The sequence below is a fragment of the Terrapene carolina genome, unplaced genomic scaffold (genome assembly GCF_002925995.2).
Source record: "Terrapene carolina triunguis isolate 2854851 unplaced genomic scaffold, T_m_triunguis-2.0 Scaffold62, whole genome shotgun sequence".
NCBI classification, from domain to species: Eukaryota; Metazoa; Chordata; order Testudines; family Emydidae; genus Terrapene; species Terrapene triunguis.
The window spans coordinates 60605053-60627724 of record NW_020664413.1 but is presented as its reverse complement, the minus strand read 5'-3'; the positions used below and the strand labels follow the sequence as shown (position 1 = coordinate 60627724).

The window sequence follows — 22672 nt, the reverse complement described above, 5'->3', positions numbered from 1 at the left end:
ATATCATGGCCAGATTTTAGTGGGTGGCAATGATGGGATTTTCTTGGTTGTTTGGGGTGTGTTTGCTTTTTTGAATTTTTCCTAATCCCATGAGTATAAGTATAAACTGGGTTAAAATTGTGGGTAATTCAGTTAGTCACATTAGCCTTAATCTCTGGAGGGGAAATCCTGGCTCCATTGAAGTCAGTGGGACAGTTGCCATTTCTTCCCAGGGGCCAGGATTTCCCCCTTGTAAGTTATCACTCCCCATCCCCCACATCTGCTTCATAAAGGTAGCTACTTTTACCAACAATTAGATTCATCACAGCTCAGACTGAGGGACTCTATCTCCCTTGTCAGCCAGTCATCAGTGTTTCAGACCAGCCATTCCCCTGTGAAACCCAATGCCTGGACATGTAAAAGGATCACTTAGACGCCAGGCCCAGAGCCCCACCTTAGGGCACACACTTATTTTTTTATTTCTCCCTATTCAGAGCATTGTTTCTAAGCAACAGAAGAAAGCTTCAGCCTTGTGCGAAGCAGTAGCCTAGTTTCCTTCAGCTGCAGCAGAGGTAAAGGAGGAACACCAGCATCAAGAGTGAATTCCATCCTAAAGCTTCCAGGAAATAGAGAGATTCCAAAGCCCCGATCCTTTTAATAACCATTGTACCAGCCAGAGAGTCTGACGCAGGTAATCGACTATTTCTCATATACAGTGCGTGTGTGTGTGTGCATAAAAAGACGGTATACAGTCCTGTCGGTAGGATTATTAACTAGATCATTATTTTTCTTAGCATCTTTACAGTTATCAGTGGACTTTCTTTTTCTGAGGGACTCTCAAATGACAGAAAGATATGGTGTGATTTTTTTTGAGCAGCTTTCAAAATAAGATTAAGGGGAGGCCTTGGATTCCTTAAACTGACATGCTCTGAACTGCTTTGAAACTCCCTCCTTAATTAAATGAAAGGGTGCATTTATTTATTTGGTGTATGCAATCTGGCCAAGCCACAGTGTTCTTAAATGCTGCATTAATAAACATTGGGGCCACGCTTCAGCTGGAAAAAATCATCTCAATCCTCTTGGCTTCATTGAAGTAAATGAAACGACACTGATTTACAGCAGATGAGGATCTGGCCCAGAATATTTACAGGAATCGCTGTTTCAGAGTAGCAGCCGTGTTAGTCTGTATCTGCAAAAAGAATCGAGGAATCGTTGTGCTACTTTTAATAGGTTCGTGGCAGGCAATTGTGTTGGCATTTTGGCACGTTAATGCTGTACATAAGTGCTGTCGTTTTTGATGCCTATTAAAGAGGGCACCTAAATACAGTGGTGATGGGCACATTAGACACACATATAAACAGCATTCTCACTGCGTGTTTGAACCTAAATGTTTGTGGTTTCATGAACTCTGTAAACCCGTGGTCGAGGGGAAGTAATGCATGTAATTTGACTTGTGAACTGTGTACAAAACATTGCCATAACTTTTGCTCATACCCTTGTTATCTCCACCCTGGCCTGCTGTAGCCTTCTCCTGTCCAGCCTGTCCTCTTTCCAACCCATTCAACCAAAATCATCTCCTTGGCCCCCTTTCCAGTCCTGTCCCTCAGGGACTACTAATACTCCCACATTAGGTGGATGGAGAAACAGGAAAAGCCTTAGGAGCTAGAAGAGTTGATGAGCAGGATCTGTTCTGATGCCCTGTATGGACAATACTAGACACATCTAAGTTACTTAACCATGCAGATGCTGCTGTGATGGGTGCTCTAGAAACACGTAAGCGTATAGGCGTCCTACCTAAAAGAGATGTCGCCCCTCCCTGCTCGAATCCCTGCACTGGCTTCCTGCCACATTTCACATCACGGTCAAACTCCTCACCCTCACGTTCAAGGCTTGGCACAAGGATACCCTGAACTGTTACTGCTGCTGTTTACTTGTATTACCAGAACGTCTTGTCTGCTTTCCTTTCCTGTTACATCCCCACTGGTGTACTACTACTCTGCCACTTCTGCGGCGCCCATGTTTTTGCCGGGGTATTGAAATAGTTTGTGCTAATTCCTCGATGGCTTTGGTTCAGTCCTTGTGAAATTGACACATAGTGATCTGTCTTTCTTTTCCTTTCACTCTTTAGGCTGGATCTTAGTACACAGTCTGGGTTGTGGCAGCCTCCCCACCAACTAGAAACCCACCTCCACCCCCATCCATGGAAAGGAAACGCCTAAAAAAAGAGATCGAAAAACTCTTGTAAGTACCAACTGCCAGGTAGTTCCCATACTGCACTGTAGCTAGCAATGACTGTGTTCTAAAGGTTCTGTCTGACATACCTTACATGTGTCCTCCAGCTTTCCCTTATGGAAAGTCTGGGAAGCCTTCCCTGGGCATGCTGGCCAGCTCCCACTGTCCTCCTTTGATATGCACTAGATAGGTAAACCGCCATGATTCAGAGCCTACCACTGCCCTGAGCTATGCACATAGAGAACTCATGCTGGCAGTGTGGGTTATGGTTCCTGTCTAGTGCCTGGACCACACAAACAGGTAGGGTCTGGGCACTAGAGTTACTGCCTTTAAGCTAACAGGCTATATCCTTTACCTCACGTAGTAGAAGGTCATGCTCTTAGATCCAGAGAGTCTGGGTTCCTCTCCACCTACAGCTTCTCCAGGGATGTAATTCAACTTCCATTATATTCAATAGGAGGCTCACCCCTGGCTTCACTGAGGCTCCTTGTTTGAGTGAGTACGGACAAGTCTAAGTACAGGTTGCAGCTTCAGAAACCCAAACCCCAACGAAGCAGCCCTTTCAGGCTGGTGGTTGTGCAGTGACATCCCTACTGTATGCTCATTGCTTCTATTGCAACAGCACCACCAGCAAAGAGCCAGGGAAGCCTGTCCCAAGCAGGACTTCAGGCTGAATACTTTGCGTACCATTGCCCTCTCCCTTTATTTCCAAGCCTTTGGGGGATGCAGACAGCCAGGTCCATAGCTCAGAGTATAGAGATGGAAGCTGAGATTGCAAAAATAAACGGTTTTCCATGTCAGAAGGAGGCTGCCATCGGCGGCTGGGATACCTGCTGAACCTTGCAGCAGATTGTGAAGCTTTGAACTACAGTAAACACAGCCCTGATTGTATGCCGGCTTTTGAGAGTTGCCTTACTCCATCTTCTAATGCAGTGGCTTGCCTAGCACAGGCTGTAACTCAAAGCTGCTCTCTTGCTTTTAGGGGAGATTATGTTGGCATCAGACTTCGGGAAAATGAATTCGACCCGAAAGGAAGACAGCAGCCCACCTTTCTCGATGATATGGTAACCAGACGACTTCTTATTCTAATCTTGCATTCTTAATTCCTGAATGAAAGAACTGAAGGGTGCCTGGTTTGATGCAGTTAAATAACTTGCTATTAGGATCCGTAAACAAATGTGTTTTATCTAGAAGAGAGGGAAACTATCTAGAGATCAGTTGCATATAACATTTTCAAAAGTACCTAAATCCCCTTTTCAAAAGAGACAGGTTCATAAATCCCACTGACTTTCAATGACCCTAGACTCTTACGTTCCTAAGTCACTTAGTTTTTGAAAATGTTACTCCAGCTCTTTTGCCGTATGAGAGCTAAAATTAACTGATTTTACCTGGTATTAACTCATTTGGATTAATTCAAATGGACAGAAGCAAACTATGTGATGTAATTCCTTGGGGACCAACTGTATTAATCATGCTTAGAGCAGTCAGTTTAGTAGCATAAACAGGCTTAATGAGGCCTTCTTTGGCCAAGGCCAAGCCATTTAACCTCAGTTTCCCCGTCTCTAACATGGAAGTAGTATTTATCTGCTATTTGGTCTTGATACAGAAATTCCTGGGTAACATTCCATGGCCCTGTGCTGCTCAGGAGATCAAACTAGATGCTCATAATTATCCCTTCTGGGATAAAAAAATAAGTTATGAAACCTACCACATGGTGATTGTCGTTTGAGGACTAGGTAGGTAATGTTTATGAAATACAAGATTCCCATTGACTTCATTGGAGCCAGGATTTCTTCCTTTTATTACACTTGTAGGTGGAAGATATCCATTATTTTACAAACTTCGCTGAAAACTTGTTTTTAGCAATATGATGACTTTACATGGTTGCAGGGATCCACTCACGTGAAGTCAGTTGCAGGCCTGGAGCATCTTTTCACTTATAGATCAAGTTAATCTTTATGCGATCACTTGCTAACATTATCCGTAAAGGAAAAAAATCTAGAAGTCAGAGGTGGGCAAAGCCCAATATTATTCACCTTATAGCCCTATAAACGTTCTATGAGATGGTCTCAGGATACTGTGACCAGTCAACTGTGACAAAGTTCAGCATCTATTGTACAGCTAGGGAAGAATATATGAAGTTGTTGATAAGGAAGGGCTTTTGAGAGGCTAGTAGATGAAGCCGTGACTCCACCCTCCCCAAAGGCGCCAGCCAATAAAGATGAACCAGCATCGAGGCAGAAGTAAGCTGTGCCTGGCAAAGGGCTGGTGCAGCTTTCTTTCCCTTGGAGCAAGGGAGAATCAGGACTCAAGTGGCGCTCCGCTAGTCCCAGGTCTGCACCTTACTTGGGGCTCATGGCAAATCCACGATCTAGCCCAGAGTGCTGTCAAATGCACAAAGGTAACAAAGAGAGAAGTTTTTTCCCCGCTTCCTTTCAGTTATAATCCCTGGGTGTTGTACTGATGGCAGGTGCACACTTTTTAGATTTTCAAGCGGATGGCGTCCCTTTAAATTATCATAGCATATTGTATTCCCCCAGGATCAGCTCTGGGGGTGCCCCATTCTGCGATGGAGCTTTATGGCTGTCCTTATGTCTGGCAGAAAGCCCCAGAATGAGTGCCAACGTTTAGTTTTATGTCTCTGTTCAGAGACCATCAAAATGTAAGTCGCGGAATGTAGCCTTCAGCTGTAGGGCACAGGACTCAGCCTGCCTAGAGGCAATTTTTGCTGTATTCATGATCTGCAAATGATAAGGTGCTAGAACAGGCTAAGCTGGGTGGCCTATTCAGGCGGCCCCTGCAGCAGCTGATCACAATGTTTCACATTTTACAAAATAGCATTTATGATTCTATCTATCTAGGTGGATGTGGTCCCCATCACGGTAGTAGGCGATCACTTCTCAGCCTTTAAGGTATTTATCCTCACCACACCCCAGGTGAGGTAGGGCAGTGCTATTGTACAGATGGGGAACTGCGGCACAGAGACTACAGGCCAGAGTTTTAAAAGGCATTTAGGTGCCTAGTGGGATTTCTAAAGCACCGAGGTGCCCAACACCCATTGAAATCAATGAGTTTTAGGCACCTTGGTGGTTTTGAAAAGCCCACTAAGTTCCTAAATAGCGTTAACAATCTGGCCCTAAGTGACTTGCCCACGGTCACATAGGAAGTCTGTAGCAGAGTAGGAGTCCGAGGCTAGTGCCCTCCTGCACCATCCTGCCTTTCTGTTCTGCTTTCAGGCTCATTACGACTTGGCCATCAGTGTTGCTTTACTGTGGCTGAATGATTCAGAAGCCCAAAGTCCTTTGGCAGAAGGGAAAAGGTGAGTATGAACAGATGGAGGCCCCAGTCCTGCAATGGACTTACACCAGTGTAAAACTGGAGTAACTCAGGCATGAATCAGGTCCAATATCTTTCAGGCTAACCCTCTTTACTTATATTCCCTCCGATTATCCTGGATAGGAATTTGCCGCTTCACAGCAGATACATCTATCCCAACCGAATTGAGAGAGAAGCCATGATTTTATCATTTTACGCTGGGACCTTAATGGTAAGGAAGAAATAATGGTAGCAAGATCTTTTATTCTCCAGCAAGCTTCCCAGATGAACAAAATACTAGACGTGCCGTGTATTGTGCGAGAGTCCATGCAATGCAATGAACATATGTTTTTAAATATTACAAAACTGTCTAATTTTCATCAAGGGATGGGATTTGTAACCTTTGGTTAAACACAGTAAAGAATAGGCACCGTTAGCATGTAGCAATCTGATGGAGGTGAATAGGGAGGTGAATATCTTGTCTCGCAAACAGCTTTTAACATCAGGAATATCAAAGAAAATTATGATAAAACAATAGTCTGAACAATTTATAGCACAATGATCAAGTCAGAGCTACACAGTGGTCCACCAAAGCCCAGGTTTCAGTATATCCCGTGACATGCACAGCGATCCACAGATCTAATGAAGGAGCAATGGAATCAGTCCTGGTAGCAGAATGCTCTTGCCCCAAGTTTTGCTGATCTTTATGCAATGACATGTTTTAGGCACCACGTTAGATCTGCTTCAGTCAGATTCCTGCTGTGTTCCACTATGTCTTCTCTGTGGCAGAAGGTCACAAGAGCAAATGTCAGTGGGGCCCTATGAGCTACGTGAGGCAACGCTAGACATGCATGTCAGGGACCTAGCCCATAGGGTAACACTGGAAGTTAAAATCCTTCTAGTTGGTAAGGATTCTACAGGATGGGGTGTCATCTGGATTCTAAATATTTATTAATTCAAAACCAAAAATACCCACCCCAAGGACTAAACCCCTTTCCTGACCTGCTTTCACAGAACAGCATCCCCATTGAAGACGTCTTTGGGATTTACAGCACGGGGCCTTCGGCAACACGCTGGCACCGCTCTGCCAAAGTGAGTGGCAAGATTGTAGAGGCCTTTTTCGAATTGTTTGAAGCTGGCATCAGCTGGGTCTGTGCTGCAGCAGCTGTTGTTTATACCCGCTGTCCTGTGTGAATAAACAGAGCGGATTTAGTTGCTCAGCAGGCAGTTACGGTTATCTGGCCAGTGGGGATTCTGACACAAATGAGCGGAGGAGAGCTGACCCAGCACCACACGGATAAGCTTTCTGCAGTCCATTACAAGCAGTTAAATACCGGCCAGGGCCATGGAGTGGAGTAGTCTGCCTGGCTTTTATTTTAAATTGCCCCTCGCTGGTTTCCACTTTGTCTGCTGGAGCTATATTAGGGATGGAGTCTCTGGATAGTTTCATCCCATCCTTAATTAATCTGGGCCAAACTCCTGCCATCCAAACTCTGAGCATGCTCCATTCCAAACACCTTGTCTCGGTCCCTGAGCAGCCTGCCTTTTCCGAGATCCTCTTCCAGTCCCCTGAGCACAGCCCCTCCAAGGGACAGGCCCTTGCCTCCACTTCCCTTTGAGGTGGGACTCCGGCATCCAACCACTCTGACTGGCTCTCTGGGTTACAGCCCTCTGGTTGCCAACCGTGATACCTAGCAGGCCCAGCGGGCTTGGCACCAGCAAGAATTTCCCGCTGGGAATCTGTGGACAGTGACCATTTGCAGTGACACAGAAGCAGCTTCTCCAAAATAAAAAGTATGATTTATTTTGCCAAACCATTCACAGCACTCAGGGCAATGGATTTAAAACAGAGATCCACGCATAGTATCTTACCTCCGCTTGACTTTCCCCTCAGCCCACGGGCAGAGATGACTTAGCCCTGACGCTCCTCTGCTCTCTTGGGCACCAACTTACGGCAGGCCCCTGACTCCCAGGCAGTCTCTGTGTCAGCCGACAGCAGTTGGCAAGCTGCAGATTCTCAGCTGTTGCCAGGGTGGGATCTGAGGAGTCTCCTTTCCAGGGCTAGAAAACTGGCTTGTGTTTGAGGGGATGCTCCTTACCTAGGCCTTTGTTGTACCTTTCCCGCCTGGTTTCTTTAACAACCCCTTTTGATCTCCGTATTTGGGCAGGGTAATATCACACAGATACCCTGAGAGGCCTATGATAATAACAAGACACGCTTCCTAGCATAGGTGCTGGAACTAGGGGTGCTGGGGGTGCTCCCGCATCCCCTGGCTTGAAGTGGTTTCTATTATATCCAGGGTTTACAGTTTGGTTCAATGGCTCTCAGCAGCCCCACTATCCTAGTTCCCCGCCCACCCGCTGAAGAGAATTTTTTTTAAATGCATTTACTGTACGGGGGGAAATCAGGACGCTGCCCTGATCCAAACATGAGACTCTGTACTACGGCTGGCTGGACATGTGCAGCAAACTTTGAAGCACTTATCTGCACTGAGGATTTCCATAGGAATTGAAACACTAAATCAGGTTCGTGGTGCAGCTAGTTCGGAAGACTGTCTTTGACAGTGACCACTGCCAGATGCTTCAGAGGAAGGTGCAGGAGCCCCACAATATGCAGATGTGGGACAATTTGTCTCCCATGAAGGTCTAACCCTAATCTCCAATAATTCGAGTTTGGTACGCCCTGAAGCAGGAAGCTTATGTCTCCCCCACATCCCCAAATGTGGCTATTTTATTTCCTCTGATTTCAGCCATTAGTTGCTAGCCATGAGGGCAACATCTATAGGGTGTTTCCCATTAGAAGTAAGCTAAACGGGGGTCACCACCATTAGATCAGTTTGCCCTGTCTAGGTGTGTGTTACTCTGATAGCTGGAATTGGAGCAAATTCCTGGTGTAAACAAGGCCTGAGAGGGATCCCACAGCGCCCTCCTCCCCCCTTTCCAGATGGCTCTAGTACAGAATGTACAATAGCCATGGAAATGCTTACATCTGCCTATGCTGATGGGTGGATTTTTGCCAATAGCAAGTTAATTCTTTTGAAAACTGCATTCTGGCAGCTTTCTGCAGTAATATTATCTCCCCAGGCAAACCGAACTTCCTCCTTGGCCTGTCTCTTCCTACCAATCTTCAGGCCACTTCCCTCTCTTACAGATTTTGCAGACCTTCTGCGTGAATCGTTTTTGCCTTATACACTAGTAATAAGTGTATAAGGCAAATAAGCATGTCAAGTAGATGAATTTAGCTGGCATGTGGAGGTTAAATGCAAATTTTGAGATGAGTTATAGTTTCTGTTTGCACATGGAAGGAGTACTGCAGAAAGGGATCTCAGAGGATCACAAGCTAAATATGGGTACGTCTACACTTACCCGCTGGTTCGGCGGCAAGCAATCGATCTTCTGGGATCGATTTATCACGTCTTGTCTAGACGCGATAAATCGATCCCGGAAGTGCTCGCTGTCGACGCCGGTACTCCAGCTCGGCGAGAGGAGTACGCAGCATCGACGAGGGAGCCTGCCTGCTGCGTCTGGACCGCGGTAAGTTCGAACTAAGGTATGTCGACTTCAGCTACGTTATTCACGTAGCTGAAGTTGCATATCTTAGTTCGATTTGGGGGGTTAGTGTAGACCAGGCCTATGAGTCAACAGTGCAACACTGTTGCAAAACAAGCAAACATCATTGTGGGATGTATTAGCAGGAGTGTTGTAAGCAAGACACGAGAAGTAATTCTTCTGCTCTACTCCACACTGATTAGGCCTCAACTAGAATATTGTGTCCAGTTCTGGGTGCCACATTTCAGGAAAGATGTGGAGAAATTGAAGAAAGTCCAGAGAAGAGCAACAAAAATGATTAAAGGTCTAGAAAACATGACCTATGAGGGAAGATTGAAAAAATTGGGTTTGTTTAGTCTGGAGAAGAGAAGACTGAGAAGGGACATGATAACAGTTTTCAAGTATGTAAAAGGTTGTTACAAGGAGGAGGGAGAAAAATTGTTCTTCTTAACCTCTGAGGATAGGACAAGAAGCAATGGGCTTAACTTGCAGCAAGGGGGGTTTAGGTTGTACATTAGGAAAAACGTCCTAACTGTTAGGGTGGTTAAGCACAGGAACAAATTGCCTAGGGAGGTTGTGGAATCTCCATCATTGGAGATTTTTAAGAGCAAGTTAGACAAACACCTGTCAGGTCTGGTGAAGATAATACTTAGTCCTGCCACGAGTGCAGGGGACTGGACTAGATGACTTCTCAAGGTCCCTTCCAGTCCTACAATTGTATGATCCAACGGCACTAAAAGTCCTAGACCCAAACCTATTTAAAAAACCTAGGCCCAAAATGCTCCTGCAAGATGCTGAGCTCCCTGGCTGTGATACAGCAAAGCGCTGAAGCACGAGCTTGACTTTAAGCACATGTGTAGTCGCATTGGCTTCAATGAGGCCATCTACATGCTTAAAGTTACACTTGATAAGTGCTGTGCTGGACTGGACGCAGATTGCTTAACAACTTGCAGGATCAACTGAAGACATTGGCATTTCTAGGCTTGGCTGCTTGGCTGTATGGGGACCTGTGTTTTAAAACAATCAAACATTTTCAAAATGCTATTATTTTCTTTGCTCCACACTGAAATACACAACCACACCAAGACAAATAATAGACACAAGGCCGCTGGGAGTGTGCCTATTTATAAAGTTTTATCACTTATCTAACCCTTATCTTGTTACAGGGATGCCTGAGTTGTGGACTCAGATTCCCTGCCTTGCCACTCAAGCCACGTATTGAATTAAAACTTGGAGTGCACGCACAGACTTGCTGCACCATATGTGGTCTGCAGTGAATGCTTGGTCACTGAAGACTTTATGGACAGTATTTTGTTTTTAGCCAGCTGAATAAGATCAATGGTCTGGTTGAAGAAGCCAACTCTGGGAAAGGTAGGCCTCGCTTTGCACCTCAGTCAATGAGTCTCATTCTTGTGTAGGCGTTCTCTTCCTCTGACATTTGTTCAGAGAAGGTTCAGTGTCTACTTCATCGAATGCAGGACTAGACACCCTCCTACTGGAGGGGGACACAAAGAGATGGACAAGCAGGTGTGAGTGCCATCCTCTGACATCCCAAGGTCTTTCCCCATCAACGATCCAGTAGATTCTCTCTTTACGGTGATGCCAAAAAGAGGACAAGGAAATGCAGTGAATCACATTGCAGTTACTTACAAGTCCTATACAAGTTGTGCATGAGCTGTTACACTGAACAAACTGATAGGACTGGGACTGTGATTTTGTTGTTTGTAGTGCCTAGAAGGTCCACCTGGGAATGGAGCTGAACTGGAGCCTTCATTGTGCCAGACACTGTGCATACAACGAGAGTGTGTGCCTTCCCTTAAGTCCTTACAATCCAAACAGAGCGACAGAGAGATTAGGAGAATGGAAGCATCATCATCTTTGTTTTGCAGATGGTTGACCAGCCACAAAGAGAGATTAAATGACTATCCCAAGGCAGGATAGGAAATCTGTGGCACAGCCAGCAGTTGAACCCAGAACTTCTGAGGCTCAGTCCTGTGCTTTAACCAAAAAAACCATCCTTCCTCAGTCCTAGAAATCTTAGCCAAATTTAGGAATCCAATATCTACATCTTTACACCTCTTAGCATCATACCCATAGCTGTGAACGTCCCCCTTGAAATGAAACCTAGCAGAACTTCCTTGTGGGATCATGTGTAAGGACCTGATGGAGCCATTGAGAGCTCCCCCTTCCCCTGATCAAGTATTGTGGCCACACATAGGGCTTGATCCTGCTCCATTAAAATCTATTTTTCTATTGACTTGAACAGGAGAAAATTCCAGCCTATAATTGGGGATTCAAATGTCATCATAAAGCCAAGTTACCTGGAGGGCGTTGCAGTTGCTAAGGTGAGAGTGAAGACGCAGCTTGGCACTGCTGAGCTCATAGGAGGGGGCCTGGTACGTCCCATGCCTCCCAGACAAAAATGATCTGCATTTGGAGACAGAGGTCCTGAGATAGCAAGGGGCTTAAGCATGTGCCTAACTTTAAATATGTGAGAAGTTCTGCTGAAATTAATCAGGGCCAGAATCAGGAGCTAGACTGTGACTTTGTCAGGAACATAAGGCATTTTCATTACGGTCCACAGAATATCCAGCCAGGTAGTGACATGGATTCATTAAGGAGAACCAGTCTCTTCTGGCTCCTGCCACTCATGATGATGCATTTCGTAAACTCTGCAACTGATTAACTGCTTTTTACATTTCCACCAGAGGCTCATGAATCAGCTGCAGTCAGCAAACATCAGTAGTAAAATGGACTCATTCCAGAAGCTCATTAATTGTTAAATTAATTCTACCCCCACTAATTTTGTTTCATAGTAAAACACTCCGAATCCACCTAAGAACATGAGACAGCACTGCCACAAGAGCAGCATCTGGAACGAGGAAGGACACATGTCCAAAGTGGGCTCAATCCAGATTCTCAGTTTGCCTCTAATTGCAGTCAGACAAAGTTTTTGACCCCTCAACTCTGATTACTGCATGTCAGTCGCGGTTAGACATGGAACCACTGATTCCACATGCAAGTCCAGATGCGGAGCCTCTCAAAATTGCACATGCAAACTTCTGGTTGCAAACAGAGGCCTTTTTTAATGGTTTGAAATAACGGATACTGACTGGTGTCAAAGTAAAGATCCTCTGAAGTGTTGGGGAGGCACACAGCTGAACACTGGGTCACACTCCCAGCTGATGTAAATTGACAGAGCTGCCTTGACTTCAAGCTAGCCACACCAGTTTACACCAGCTGAGAATCTGGCTCCCTGTCTTTAAGGGCAAGGCGACACTATGAATCTTACCATGGCAGCGCACTGTTGTCTTGCACAGTTATGTGCACAGTTGGTTAAAAAAACCACAAACATTTTAGTGAAATTGTTTGTTAAAAATTTGTCAAAATTTCAAAAACTCTGACTGTTTTCTATCAGCTCTAGTTCTAGGTGATCATATGCTTGGGACAACCTGGGCTACAACACGACGCCCCAACATTAACCGTGTTGTCCCAGCCACGCTACAGAAGCGCTCAGTTTCTAGACCATGGAATCTGTAACCGTGCAGCAGCCACGCGCTGGCAGTGTGGGACTCATAGGGTATGTCTGCACAGCAACTAGACACCTGCGGCTGGCCCATGCCAGCTGACTCAGGCTTGTGGGGCTCAGACTGCCCGGGCTCTAAGATCCTGTGAAGTGGGAGGGTCCCAGAGCTCAGGCTGCAGCCCAAGCCTGGAAGTCTACATAGCAATGAAACAGCCCCTTAGCCTGAGTTGGCTGGCATGGGCCAGCCGTGGGTTTTTCTTTGCTGTGTAGACATACCTGAAATGTAAATGGCTCCTCAATGCCTATCTGACAATACAACCGGTTCTGGCCATGTCATCAGCTGTAGGACGAGCCCATGACCACTCTTCCTTTCACACAAAGAGGAAGCAAGTTACTGGAGAAACGGAATACAGATGGGAACTAACGTATGAAAGAGCCAAACTAACACCACAGTTGGATTTGATTCTAAAGGGGCCTTGAAGGCTACAAGTGGGTAGCTAGTCAGGAGAGTCTGAACTCGATTTAAGGGCTGGTAGTAAGGCAGATGGAGGCTTCTTGATACACAAAGGCCACGTAGACCTGGGAAGTTGTACACAAGCTTTGGGAGGACCACCCTCTCCACGGGTGAGAGAGAGTTCACTTCTATTACCATCTGTGTCCTGAGTCTCCTCAGCAGCACAGCATAGTAGACCAAATTCTGCCTCGACTGACATCCTCTGGTGCCAGAGATTCCACTCCTTGGACTTGCATGCAGTTGCATGGGGCATAAGTCGGGGAAGAATTTGATCCATTGCGTGTCGTGCTTTTGTAGCATGGACTCACGTGCGGCAGGAGTTTAGCTGAGTCTGCCCAACTCATTTCATTTAATTTCACTTTGGAATTAAAGCTGTTCACAAAAAGGGAGGGGGAAGTAAATGCATTTCCACTAAGTTTGTCCACACTGAAAATACTGCAGCTGCGCCACTGCGCTTCCAGGAAGATATTCCCTACTAGGCCAATAGGAGGGCTTCTCCTGTCACAGGAGATAATCCATTTCATAGACCTTAAGGCCAGAAGGGAGCATCATGATCATCTAGTTTGATCTGCACATTGCAGGCCACAGCACCTCCGCCACCCACTCCTAGTAGACCCCTAACCTCGGGCTGAGTTATTGAAGTCCTCAAATCATGATTTAAAGACTTCAAGTTACAGAGAAACCACCATTTACACTCATTTAAATCTGCAAGTGACCCATGCCCCAAGCCAATCTGATCCGGGGGAAATTCCTTCCTGACCTCCAAATGTTTTGATCAGTTAGACCCTGAGCATGTGGGCAAGATCCACCAGCCAAACATCTGGGCAAGAATTTGCTGTCGTAACCCCATCTAGTGTCCCATCACTTGCCGTTGGAGATATTTGCTGCTAGCAGTCGCAGATCAGCTACATGCCATTGTTGGCAATCTCATCATACCATCCCTTCCATAAACTTATCAAGCTCAGACTTGAAGCCAGTTAGGTTTTTTGCCCCCACTGGAATGTCTGTTCCAAAACTTCACTCCTCTGATGGTTAGAAACCTTCATCTAATTCCAAGCCTAAACTTGTTGATGACCAGTTTACATCCATTTGTTCTTGTGTCCACATTGGCACTTAATTTAAATAACTTCTCTCCCTCCTTGGTATTTATCCCTCTGATATATTTATAGAGAGAAATCATATCTCCCCTCAGCCTTCGTTTGGTGAGGCTAAACAAGCCAAGCTCTTTGAGTCTCGTCTCACAAGGTAGGTTTTCCATTCCTCTGATCATCCTAGTAGGCCTTGTCCGCACTTGTTCCAGTTTGAATTCGTCTTTCTTAAACATAGGAGACTAGAATTGCACACAGGGTACGTCTACACTACGAGATTAATTCGAATTTAGATAATTCGAATTTGGGAAACAGATTGTATAAATTCGATTGTGCGCGGCCACACTAAGCACATTAATTCGGTTTTTAACCATATTAATTCGGTGGTGTGCGGCCACACTACCCCATTAATTTTAACCACATTAATTCGGTGGTGTGCGGCCACACTACCCCTAATTCGAATTTACAAAATCGATTTTGATGCTACTCCGCTCGTCGGGGTGGAGTACAGAAATCGATTTTAAGCGCCCTTTAATTCGAAGTAACTGGCTCCGTTGTGTGGACGGGTTAAGGATTAATTCGGATTAACGCAGCTAAATCCGAATTAAAGTCGTAGTGTAGACCAGGCCACAGTATTCCAGATGAAGTCTCACCTCCCCGAGAGGTGGTAGCTAAGTCGCCCATCGACCTCCCACCGACCTTGCGCCATCTATACTGGGGGTCAGATCGGTTTGACTGCGTCGCTGAGGGCTGTGGCTTTTTCACGCCCCTGAGCAATACAGTTATACCTCTCTAATTTCCTAGTGTAGACCAGGCCTAAGTTATTCAGCCTTTCTCCATGGAAGATAAAAATAATGAAGCCAATTAAGTCCTCACGTTACCTGGTGGAACTCTCCTCAGATGCACTCACGCGTCTGAGCCTAGAGAGCGTCAACATTTTGGGCACAAAATGTTTTTCATCCAAAAATGGCCTTTTTTTAAAAATGAATGTTTTTATGGAAAATCGTCAACATACAATTTTTCCATGAAATTTTTGGTGATATTTTTGACTAACTTTTTTATCTAAAAATTTCTGTTTACCTAAAACCTTGTTTTCTCATTGCCTGTTATCGTAAATGGAAAATTTCAAAAGTGACTTCAGTTAAAGTTTCGGTAACAAAAATAAAGTAGTTAAAAACACTGCTGAAAATGAAAAAAGTATTTGATCTAATGTACTTATGTGCCCCCCTATTACCATAGTCATAGGCTCCAACTCCGTGGGTGCTCGAGGGCGGGAGCACCCACGGAGAAAATTAGTGGGTGCTTAGCACCCATCGGCAGCCGAGCTCCCCTCCCTCCCCCCATTCCCGCCTGTGGCCACCACCAATCAACTCCTCCCCTCCATCCCAGTGCCTCCCACGGAACAGCTGTTCAGCAGCATGCAGGAGGCACTGGGAGGAAAGGGCGTAAAGAGGTGGGGAAGAGGTGTGGTAGAAGTGGAGCGAGGGAGGGAAGCAGCGGGGCAGGGGTGGAAGCTTGGGGAAAGGGTTGGAGTTGGGGCGGGTCCTGGGGCTGAGCGGGAGTTGAGCACCCCTGGGGAAAATTAGAAGCTGGCGCTTGTGACCATAGTACCTGAGCAGCTCACTTAATACCCGTATAAGATAGCGAAGTGCCATTATACCCATTTTACAGATGAGGAACAGAGAGACTGTGGCATACTAGGAACTTACATTTAGGTCTCCCGAGTCCCAGCCTAGTACCATAACCACTGGACCATCTCCTGTCTAAGAAACCAATCTTATAAACTTCCCTTTCTTATCTGGCATAAAGGACTCTGAGAGAAAGAGAACTCAGTGTTCACCAGTTTCCCTGAGAGGGGACCTCACCAGCTAAAGTGAACAACAAAGCGCCAGTGTAAGACTGGCATCAACATATAAAAGCTTTCTGTGTTTACGTAATTGACCTTCAGGGAGCTGGTCTTGTTCCCGAGAGGGAGCCAATTGTCTCTTTCTCCTGTACTTTTTCTCTGCGCATCAGCTGAAGATAATCCCCAGGCTAAAGGACAGAAAAAGAAAATTGATCTATTTTGTCTGCGCAGGACTTGATACCAAAAGACACCAGATAGATCTGAATGTGTTCTCTTAGTAACTGAGTAACTCAGTAACTGAGCTACTGTATGTACAACACAGACAACAAGCATTCAGTGGACATCACTGGTTTTAGGTCCTGGCTTCCAAGCTAGAATATTAAGGTAATACTCCAATCTTAGCGGTTTAGTAAAGCAAAGCACTTCAGCACATGCTCAAGATTAGACATGTGAGTTTCCCCACTGACTTCAATGCGACTATTCATGTGCTTAACCTTAAGCGTGTACTTAAGTGCTTTGCTAGACCAGTGCCACAAAGGTCACTGGATGTGATTTTTAATAGCCACAAGTGGCCAGGACCTCGGTTTTCTGAGATGGCACTTCTGAGAGCACAGTGGACCATGCTGATATGGATTTATTGTTAACTCAAAAGGAAAGTATGCCACTTGCCAACAGCATTGCCAGCACAGACCTACTGGGTGACACTGGGCAAGTCAGTGCCTCAGTTTCCCTATCCGTGAAGCACTCTGAGATCTATCTGTGAAAAGGGCTATCTAATATAGAGTTTATCAGTTCTGATTATAGATCTTCCAGCCATGTGTCAACCAACCCTGTATAGCTTGTGTCTCTGATAGGATCCCAGCACCAGGAGCATCCTGCACCACTGAAGGGAAGTCAATGGGAATGTTAACACTGACTCGAGTAGCAGCAGAGCTGTAGCCCAAGTAGAGTTCCCTCGGCATAGCAGAGCTCTCTGCTTGCAGCAAGTGGTAGCTGACTCCTACCCCAACTGCTCCCTCTACTCCCTGGCAGGGGGGGTGGGAGGGAAGGGACATGTTAGGGTGTGCCAGGACAGAGGGGGAAGGGTAGCGTGTGCCTGGGCTATAAAAATTCACCGCTGGAACAAGGTCCCATAGGGTCCCCAGCCAGCTGGCCTAAATTAGAGCAGCCCCGGAGATGCTCTCGTTTATGCTGGTATGCCAGGGCCAGCACAGATGCACAGAGGTAAAACTTTCTCCCTGTTGGCCCTGCTAAGCAGACCTCAGCATAGGAGAAAATCTGGGCCTACATTAGTAATTGCTCCCGTACTTCAAAATCAGTCTTTGCAGACTTGAGTTCATGACTTTGAAAATATTAGGAAAGCTCCCGCCTGTTCCAACAGCACCCTGCGGTAGTCTATAGGTAGCTCTAACATACTTGGTGTGGCTTAAAGTAAGTGTTACCAAAGCAACTGCCAAAGTTACTGTGGAATTGTAATCAGATTATAATAAACCATATAATTAGCAATGTCTCTGGTGCACTTATAAAACAAATCATTCGTGCCTGGCCTTATTAATATGGACTGCCATCTGGTGTCTGGATAGGGTTACTGCTATGTTCGGGCACAGCCACGTAATCTGTAGAAAAAAGGTGACATGGACCAAATTCCCTCGTTCTTGTTGTTCCAACATAGGGGGATGGAAATTCCATCTGGTTTGTTTTGTGGAGTTTCCTGGGAGTTGTATGATAGGGGTTCCACTTGACCCAGGGATGTTCTGTTTGTTTTACGGCCTGGGAAGCTCTGTACCTCCCTTCGAAGTGGGGGCTCTGCAGCGTGCAGCAGTCAAAGCAGGTTTTCTTGCCAGATTTCCCGACTTGCCTGCTCATGCCATTTGCCATAGGGCTGCCCCTTTGGTTGGTATTCCCATGGCTGGAGCTCCTGATCTGCTTCCGATGGAGACAAGGAGAGATTTCAGATGAAGCGGTTATGCTGTTTTTCCTCTCATCTGCTGTCACTCTGAATTTAGCTGTGATGCTTGGAGCAACACCTGTCTCTGAATAGTGAGTAGCCTGTAGCTCAGGGATAGATTCTTGCTGGTGATGCGGTAGCAAAGTTGCTTTGATAATAATATAGTCAGAGCCTCTGTCTGCCTATTTTTTTGTTTATATGCAAGTCTTTCCACGCTTCTTTGCTGGAAGGTTCCCAAATATCACGGTGATGGGTACAAAATCAGACCCTGAACAGAGCACCTAAACCAAGAGATACAGGAGTTATCTAACAAAGGATATCAGCACTGCCAAGCCACTGGGAGAGGGCAAAAGAGGATGGGAAAAGTCAGAAGTAAACATTTCGGAAAAATGGACGAGATCCAAGGGAAAATACCAGGAATTTGTAATAATATACTCAGGGCTGTAAAGACTATAAAATAGACAAGCAATTGTACAATTTCTCATTAACCTCTAAGTGTTATTGTCCTTCCAGGGTCACTGGATTCACCCTTTCAACCTCTCTTTGCATCCTTTTGCCATGCTGACAGCCCCGAAAGCTGCAGAACATGCCTGGAAACAGAGTAAGCATGTTTTGCCTCATCTCACCCAGGGATTTAAGCAGAGGGCTGGGAGTTCGGAATCCTGAATTCTAATTCCAAGCTTGCCACTGGTTCACGGCAAACCATTTAACCTTTCTGTCTCCCCACCCGTGACATGGGGATAATAATGCTTACCCACCTTTGTAAAGTGTTTTGAGATGTACAGGTGAAAAGTGCTATATGAATCTGACCCAGAGCCCATTGAAATCCATAGGGGCCTTCCCACTGAAGTCAAGGGTCTTTGGATCAGGTAGTGTAAGTGCAAAGTATTATTCCAAATGGATCATTCCTTGCTGGTTTGATAGTGATGTAATAATGGCTTCGTCGGCACGGTCAGATAGTGTTTGTCTTTAACACATTTGAAGAGACATGTGAGCAGTCTTGACCTTGGACTAGATTCTGGACTTCCGCAGTAGTTATAGTGCAGGCCAATATTAGTCACAAAACAAATCTGACTACTCACAATGTACCAAAATGAGAACCACCCCCAAGACATTAGGGATGGAAAGAACCTGACAATGGCAACCTTCCTTCTGAGCATGTATTGATGCAAGGTAGAAAATCGGTAAGCCATCTGGGAATCCTTGATGACTATGAGTTGATATTCTCTTTGCCAAGGTGTCAAGTTTCAAAAGGCAGCAGCAAATCAACATGCCACCACCAATTCAACTAGAACAAATAAGGACGGCAAGCGATCAGAATCTCCATCAACAGCAAAACAGTCAGACAACAAAGTAAGTCTAAAAATACAAACCAGGTCAAACCATTTCAGCAGCAATAGGATATACCATCATACATCAAATTGTGCCTGTTGGACCATCCATAGTTCACAGAGCCTTTCCTGGAGTGCTGCAGAATGGAAGATTTTGCAGTCTATTTCAATCAATTTCCAGGAGCACTGGAATTAATGATCTATATAGCATTAATTGTATTTGATTTCTTTAGGTCAATGAAAAGCCGATACTTCCCTGATTATGATTTGAAATTTGCTTTCCAGTAAAATTCTGTAATATTCACTTGAAATTCATTGTTTCGGCAAATATTCCTGCCAGCAAAACTCATTCGCTGGAATTAGCTGCAGGGCACAAAACTGGTCAAAGATAGTTTGTTTAAAAATCTGAACACTTACCTCCCTTAAGAAATCCGTGGGTTCCCACTCATGGAAAACTGGACAAATGCAGGGGTGAATCAGGCCCTCTATTATTTTTACACTATTTGCCCAGCTCTGTTGCTTCCCTTGTATCTGCTGGGTAGACAAGCTGATGAACTTGTTGCCAGTGGCCCAGTGCCACACTGTACGTGTGCTTAACAGCTCAATGTTTGTTTGTGTCCTGCAGGGGGCTAGAAAACAGCTTAAGCAAGGAATCTTTCCAGAGGACCTTGCACCGAAGAGTGGAAAGGAAGCAGAGATGTAACAAGAAGCCAAGTCTCATGTAGGGTGATCAGACAGCAAGTGTGAAAAATCGGGATGGGGGTGGGGGGGTAATAGGCTTCTATATAAGAAAAAGTCTCAAATATCGGGACTGTCCCTATAAAATCGGGACATCTGGTCACCCTAGTCTCATGACTCTTACCCAAGACAGTGGTGTGCAATTCATTTTTGACAGTGGGGGAGGGTTAGTCCCTAGATTTTGGTGAGGCGGGTGTGCTACTTTTGTATTTGAATGGCTGTTTTAGCCCCCTTGGCTCGGTTATGGAAACAGGCTGCCTACCTCAAGGTGGAGCACATTATCTTCATGTTCATCTTTAAGTGTTACTGTTCCTTTCTATATTAGTTGCCACTTGATTTCTTGAAGGGGTGAGCTAAAGCTAGCAGTTGTACCCCTAGTTTTCAACACAGCTTTCACATTGTCGCTTAGCATTTCTCCATCCCTTTTCTGTATCTTTAATAGCTCACTCCCATGCTGATGTAGGCCCTGATTCAGCAAAGACCTTTAGCACGCTAACAAGACCATCTCTGTTCAGCAAAGCAAGTGCTTAAGTCCCATTAAGTCAATGGGGCCTCCGTGCTTTGTAGAATCAGGATGCCTTGCTCAATCAGGGCCACAGGGTCTGACCCAGTTCCTATTGAAGGCAAGGAGAGGTTTTCAATTAACTTTAATATGAGTTGTATTAGGCCCAATCTGAGTAGAAATTCTCATTGATAAGGGACGTTTCTGATGCTATGGACAGAGTGATATAGTTATTCTTTATGTTTTATCTTGCACATTAAAATGCTATAGGGTTAAAAACAAACAACTAAGAATAACCAGAGGATATCCGTCAGTACAGACAATTGTCTCAGAAGTGCCTAGCTATGCTGGTGTGTCGTACAGTTGCATTAATACATGCCCCAGGCATGGTATTGTATACTAACTTTATGTATGCAAAAGAAAATAAAACCTTTAAAACAACATGGGGTTTTTTTGTATTGCCCATTGGTTCAAATGCATTGTGTTTTGTTTATGGATTGCAAGGGCAGCTTTGCAAGAGTTCCAGAATGAAACCAGGTACAACTCGCATCTTGCTTTGTTTTGTTTTAAGCACGTGGGCTATGTCTACACTGCATCCAGGAGTGACCCTTCCAGGCAGGATCCACAGACTCATACTAGTGGGGCTTGCACTTGAAATAGCTGCAACTCAGGCTCTCAAGCCTAGGTGTGGGGGCTTTAAAGTGCTGTCTGCACAGCTATTTTTAGAGCCCTAGTGCAAGCCCTGCCAGCCCAAGTCTGTCGACTCAGGCTGGGACGCTCACTCCTGCAGTCTCCATTCCCACAGGGATGAAATGACTTGCCCATGATCACCCAGGAAGTTGGTGGCAGACCTGGGAACTGGATCCAGATCTCCTGAATCCCAGTCCAATGCCTTAACCACAAAATCATCCTTCATCCCTGCACTACACATGCTATGTGATCATCTTTGCCTGTTCATGCTACATTTTAAAAAGTGACACCACATCTCTCTCCAATCCGAGACAAGCTGAAGACGAGTGTAGAACTGCAAAAACTACACTATATTTTGAACCGGAGGTGGAAAAAAACTGACGCAACGGACGAAGTGACTTACTGGTGTTTTGTTTGCTTTTCCTTGCTCTCTCTTGAACCAGACGTAAAATCTTGTCCCAATTGAAGTCAGCGGAAGTTTTACCATTAACTTGAAAGGAGCCAGGATTTCACCCCATGTATTTACCACTGGTGGAAGCAAGATATTGAACTTGATGGCCTGGATTCAGCAAAACATCTGATGTGCATAAATGCTCTACTGAAAAGAAATGGACTTAAGCACTTACTTAAAGTTAAGCACAGGCTTAGGGGTTGTGCTGAACGGAGGCCTATGTTGTTATTCCAATACTTAAGACTGATTTTACCCAAAAGTAGCAATGTAAGGACTTTTCTATAATTAACCAAAAATTGAAATGCATTGAGCTAACCCCTTGAAAGCCAAAGCAAAGAGAAAGATTCCCTTTGAATGAATTCATTACAATTAAAAAAAACACCAACACCACACACAATCGCCTGTCCCTAGTCACGTGAAAGCTAGAACAATGCAGAGAGGAATATATTCAAGGGCTTTACTTGGGACAGATTAGTATACGATGACTGCTTTCTGTGAACTGACCTGAGATAAAAAGGAACAGTGCACTGTGGTGAAACTTAAACAAATGGGTGATTTATCTGCATTATTCTAGCACTCTCTTTATCAAAGTATTGCCATGGTCTTTAGTTTTCATTGGCTAAAACTTGCTGCTGATGATAAATAAAACTGTGCTGTATGCAGCCCCTGAGCAAATCAAATGGCACGTGATGACGAGGAAAAGTTTTGCCCTACTGTGCTAACATGCACATTTTTTGCAAATAGTTTTAATTCATTGTCTTTGAGGCCAGAAGGGACAATTGATCATCTCGTCTGATCTCCTGCTGAACAAAGGTCACAGACCTTCACCCACTGATTCTTTTCCTCTTTGATATCCGTGTTCCAGATGTGTTGCAGTTCATTTTCCTGCTTTCCTCCCCACCCCTTTTCCATCTGTGTTGAACCTCTTTACATCTAAAGTCTCCATCCTGAAATGTTCTCCAT

The 22672-nt window shown here is 45.2% G+C and overlaps 1 protein-coding gene across 1 annotated transcript; it reads left to right on the top strand.

Annotated features, from left to right (window-relative positions):
• The first annotated feature begins 601 nt into the window (after positions 1-601).
• Positions 602-20031, top strand: CUNH2orf80 (chromosome unknown C2orf80 homolog). Its single transcript, XM_024200980.1, has 10 exons — positions 602-670; positions 2108-2220; positions 3194-3275; positions 5448-5530; positions 5671-5758; positions 6316-6337; positions 6509-6618; positions 18511-18598; positions 19235-19350; positions 19954-20031. Exons 2-10 carry the CDS (start codon positions 2180-2182, stop codon positions 20029-20031), a joined length of 708 nt encoding a protein of 235 aa, XP_024056748.1. The 5' UTR covers positions 602-670; positions 2108-2179.
• Positions 20032-22672: the final 2641 nt, after the last annotated feature.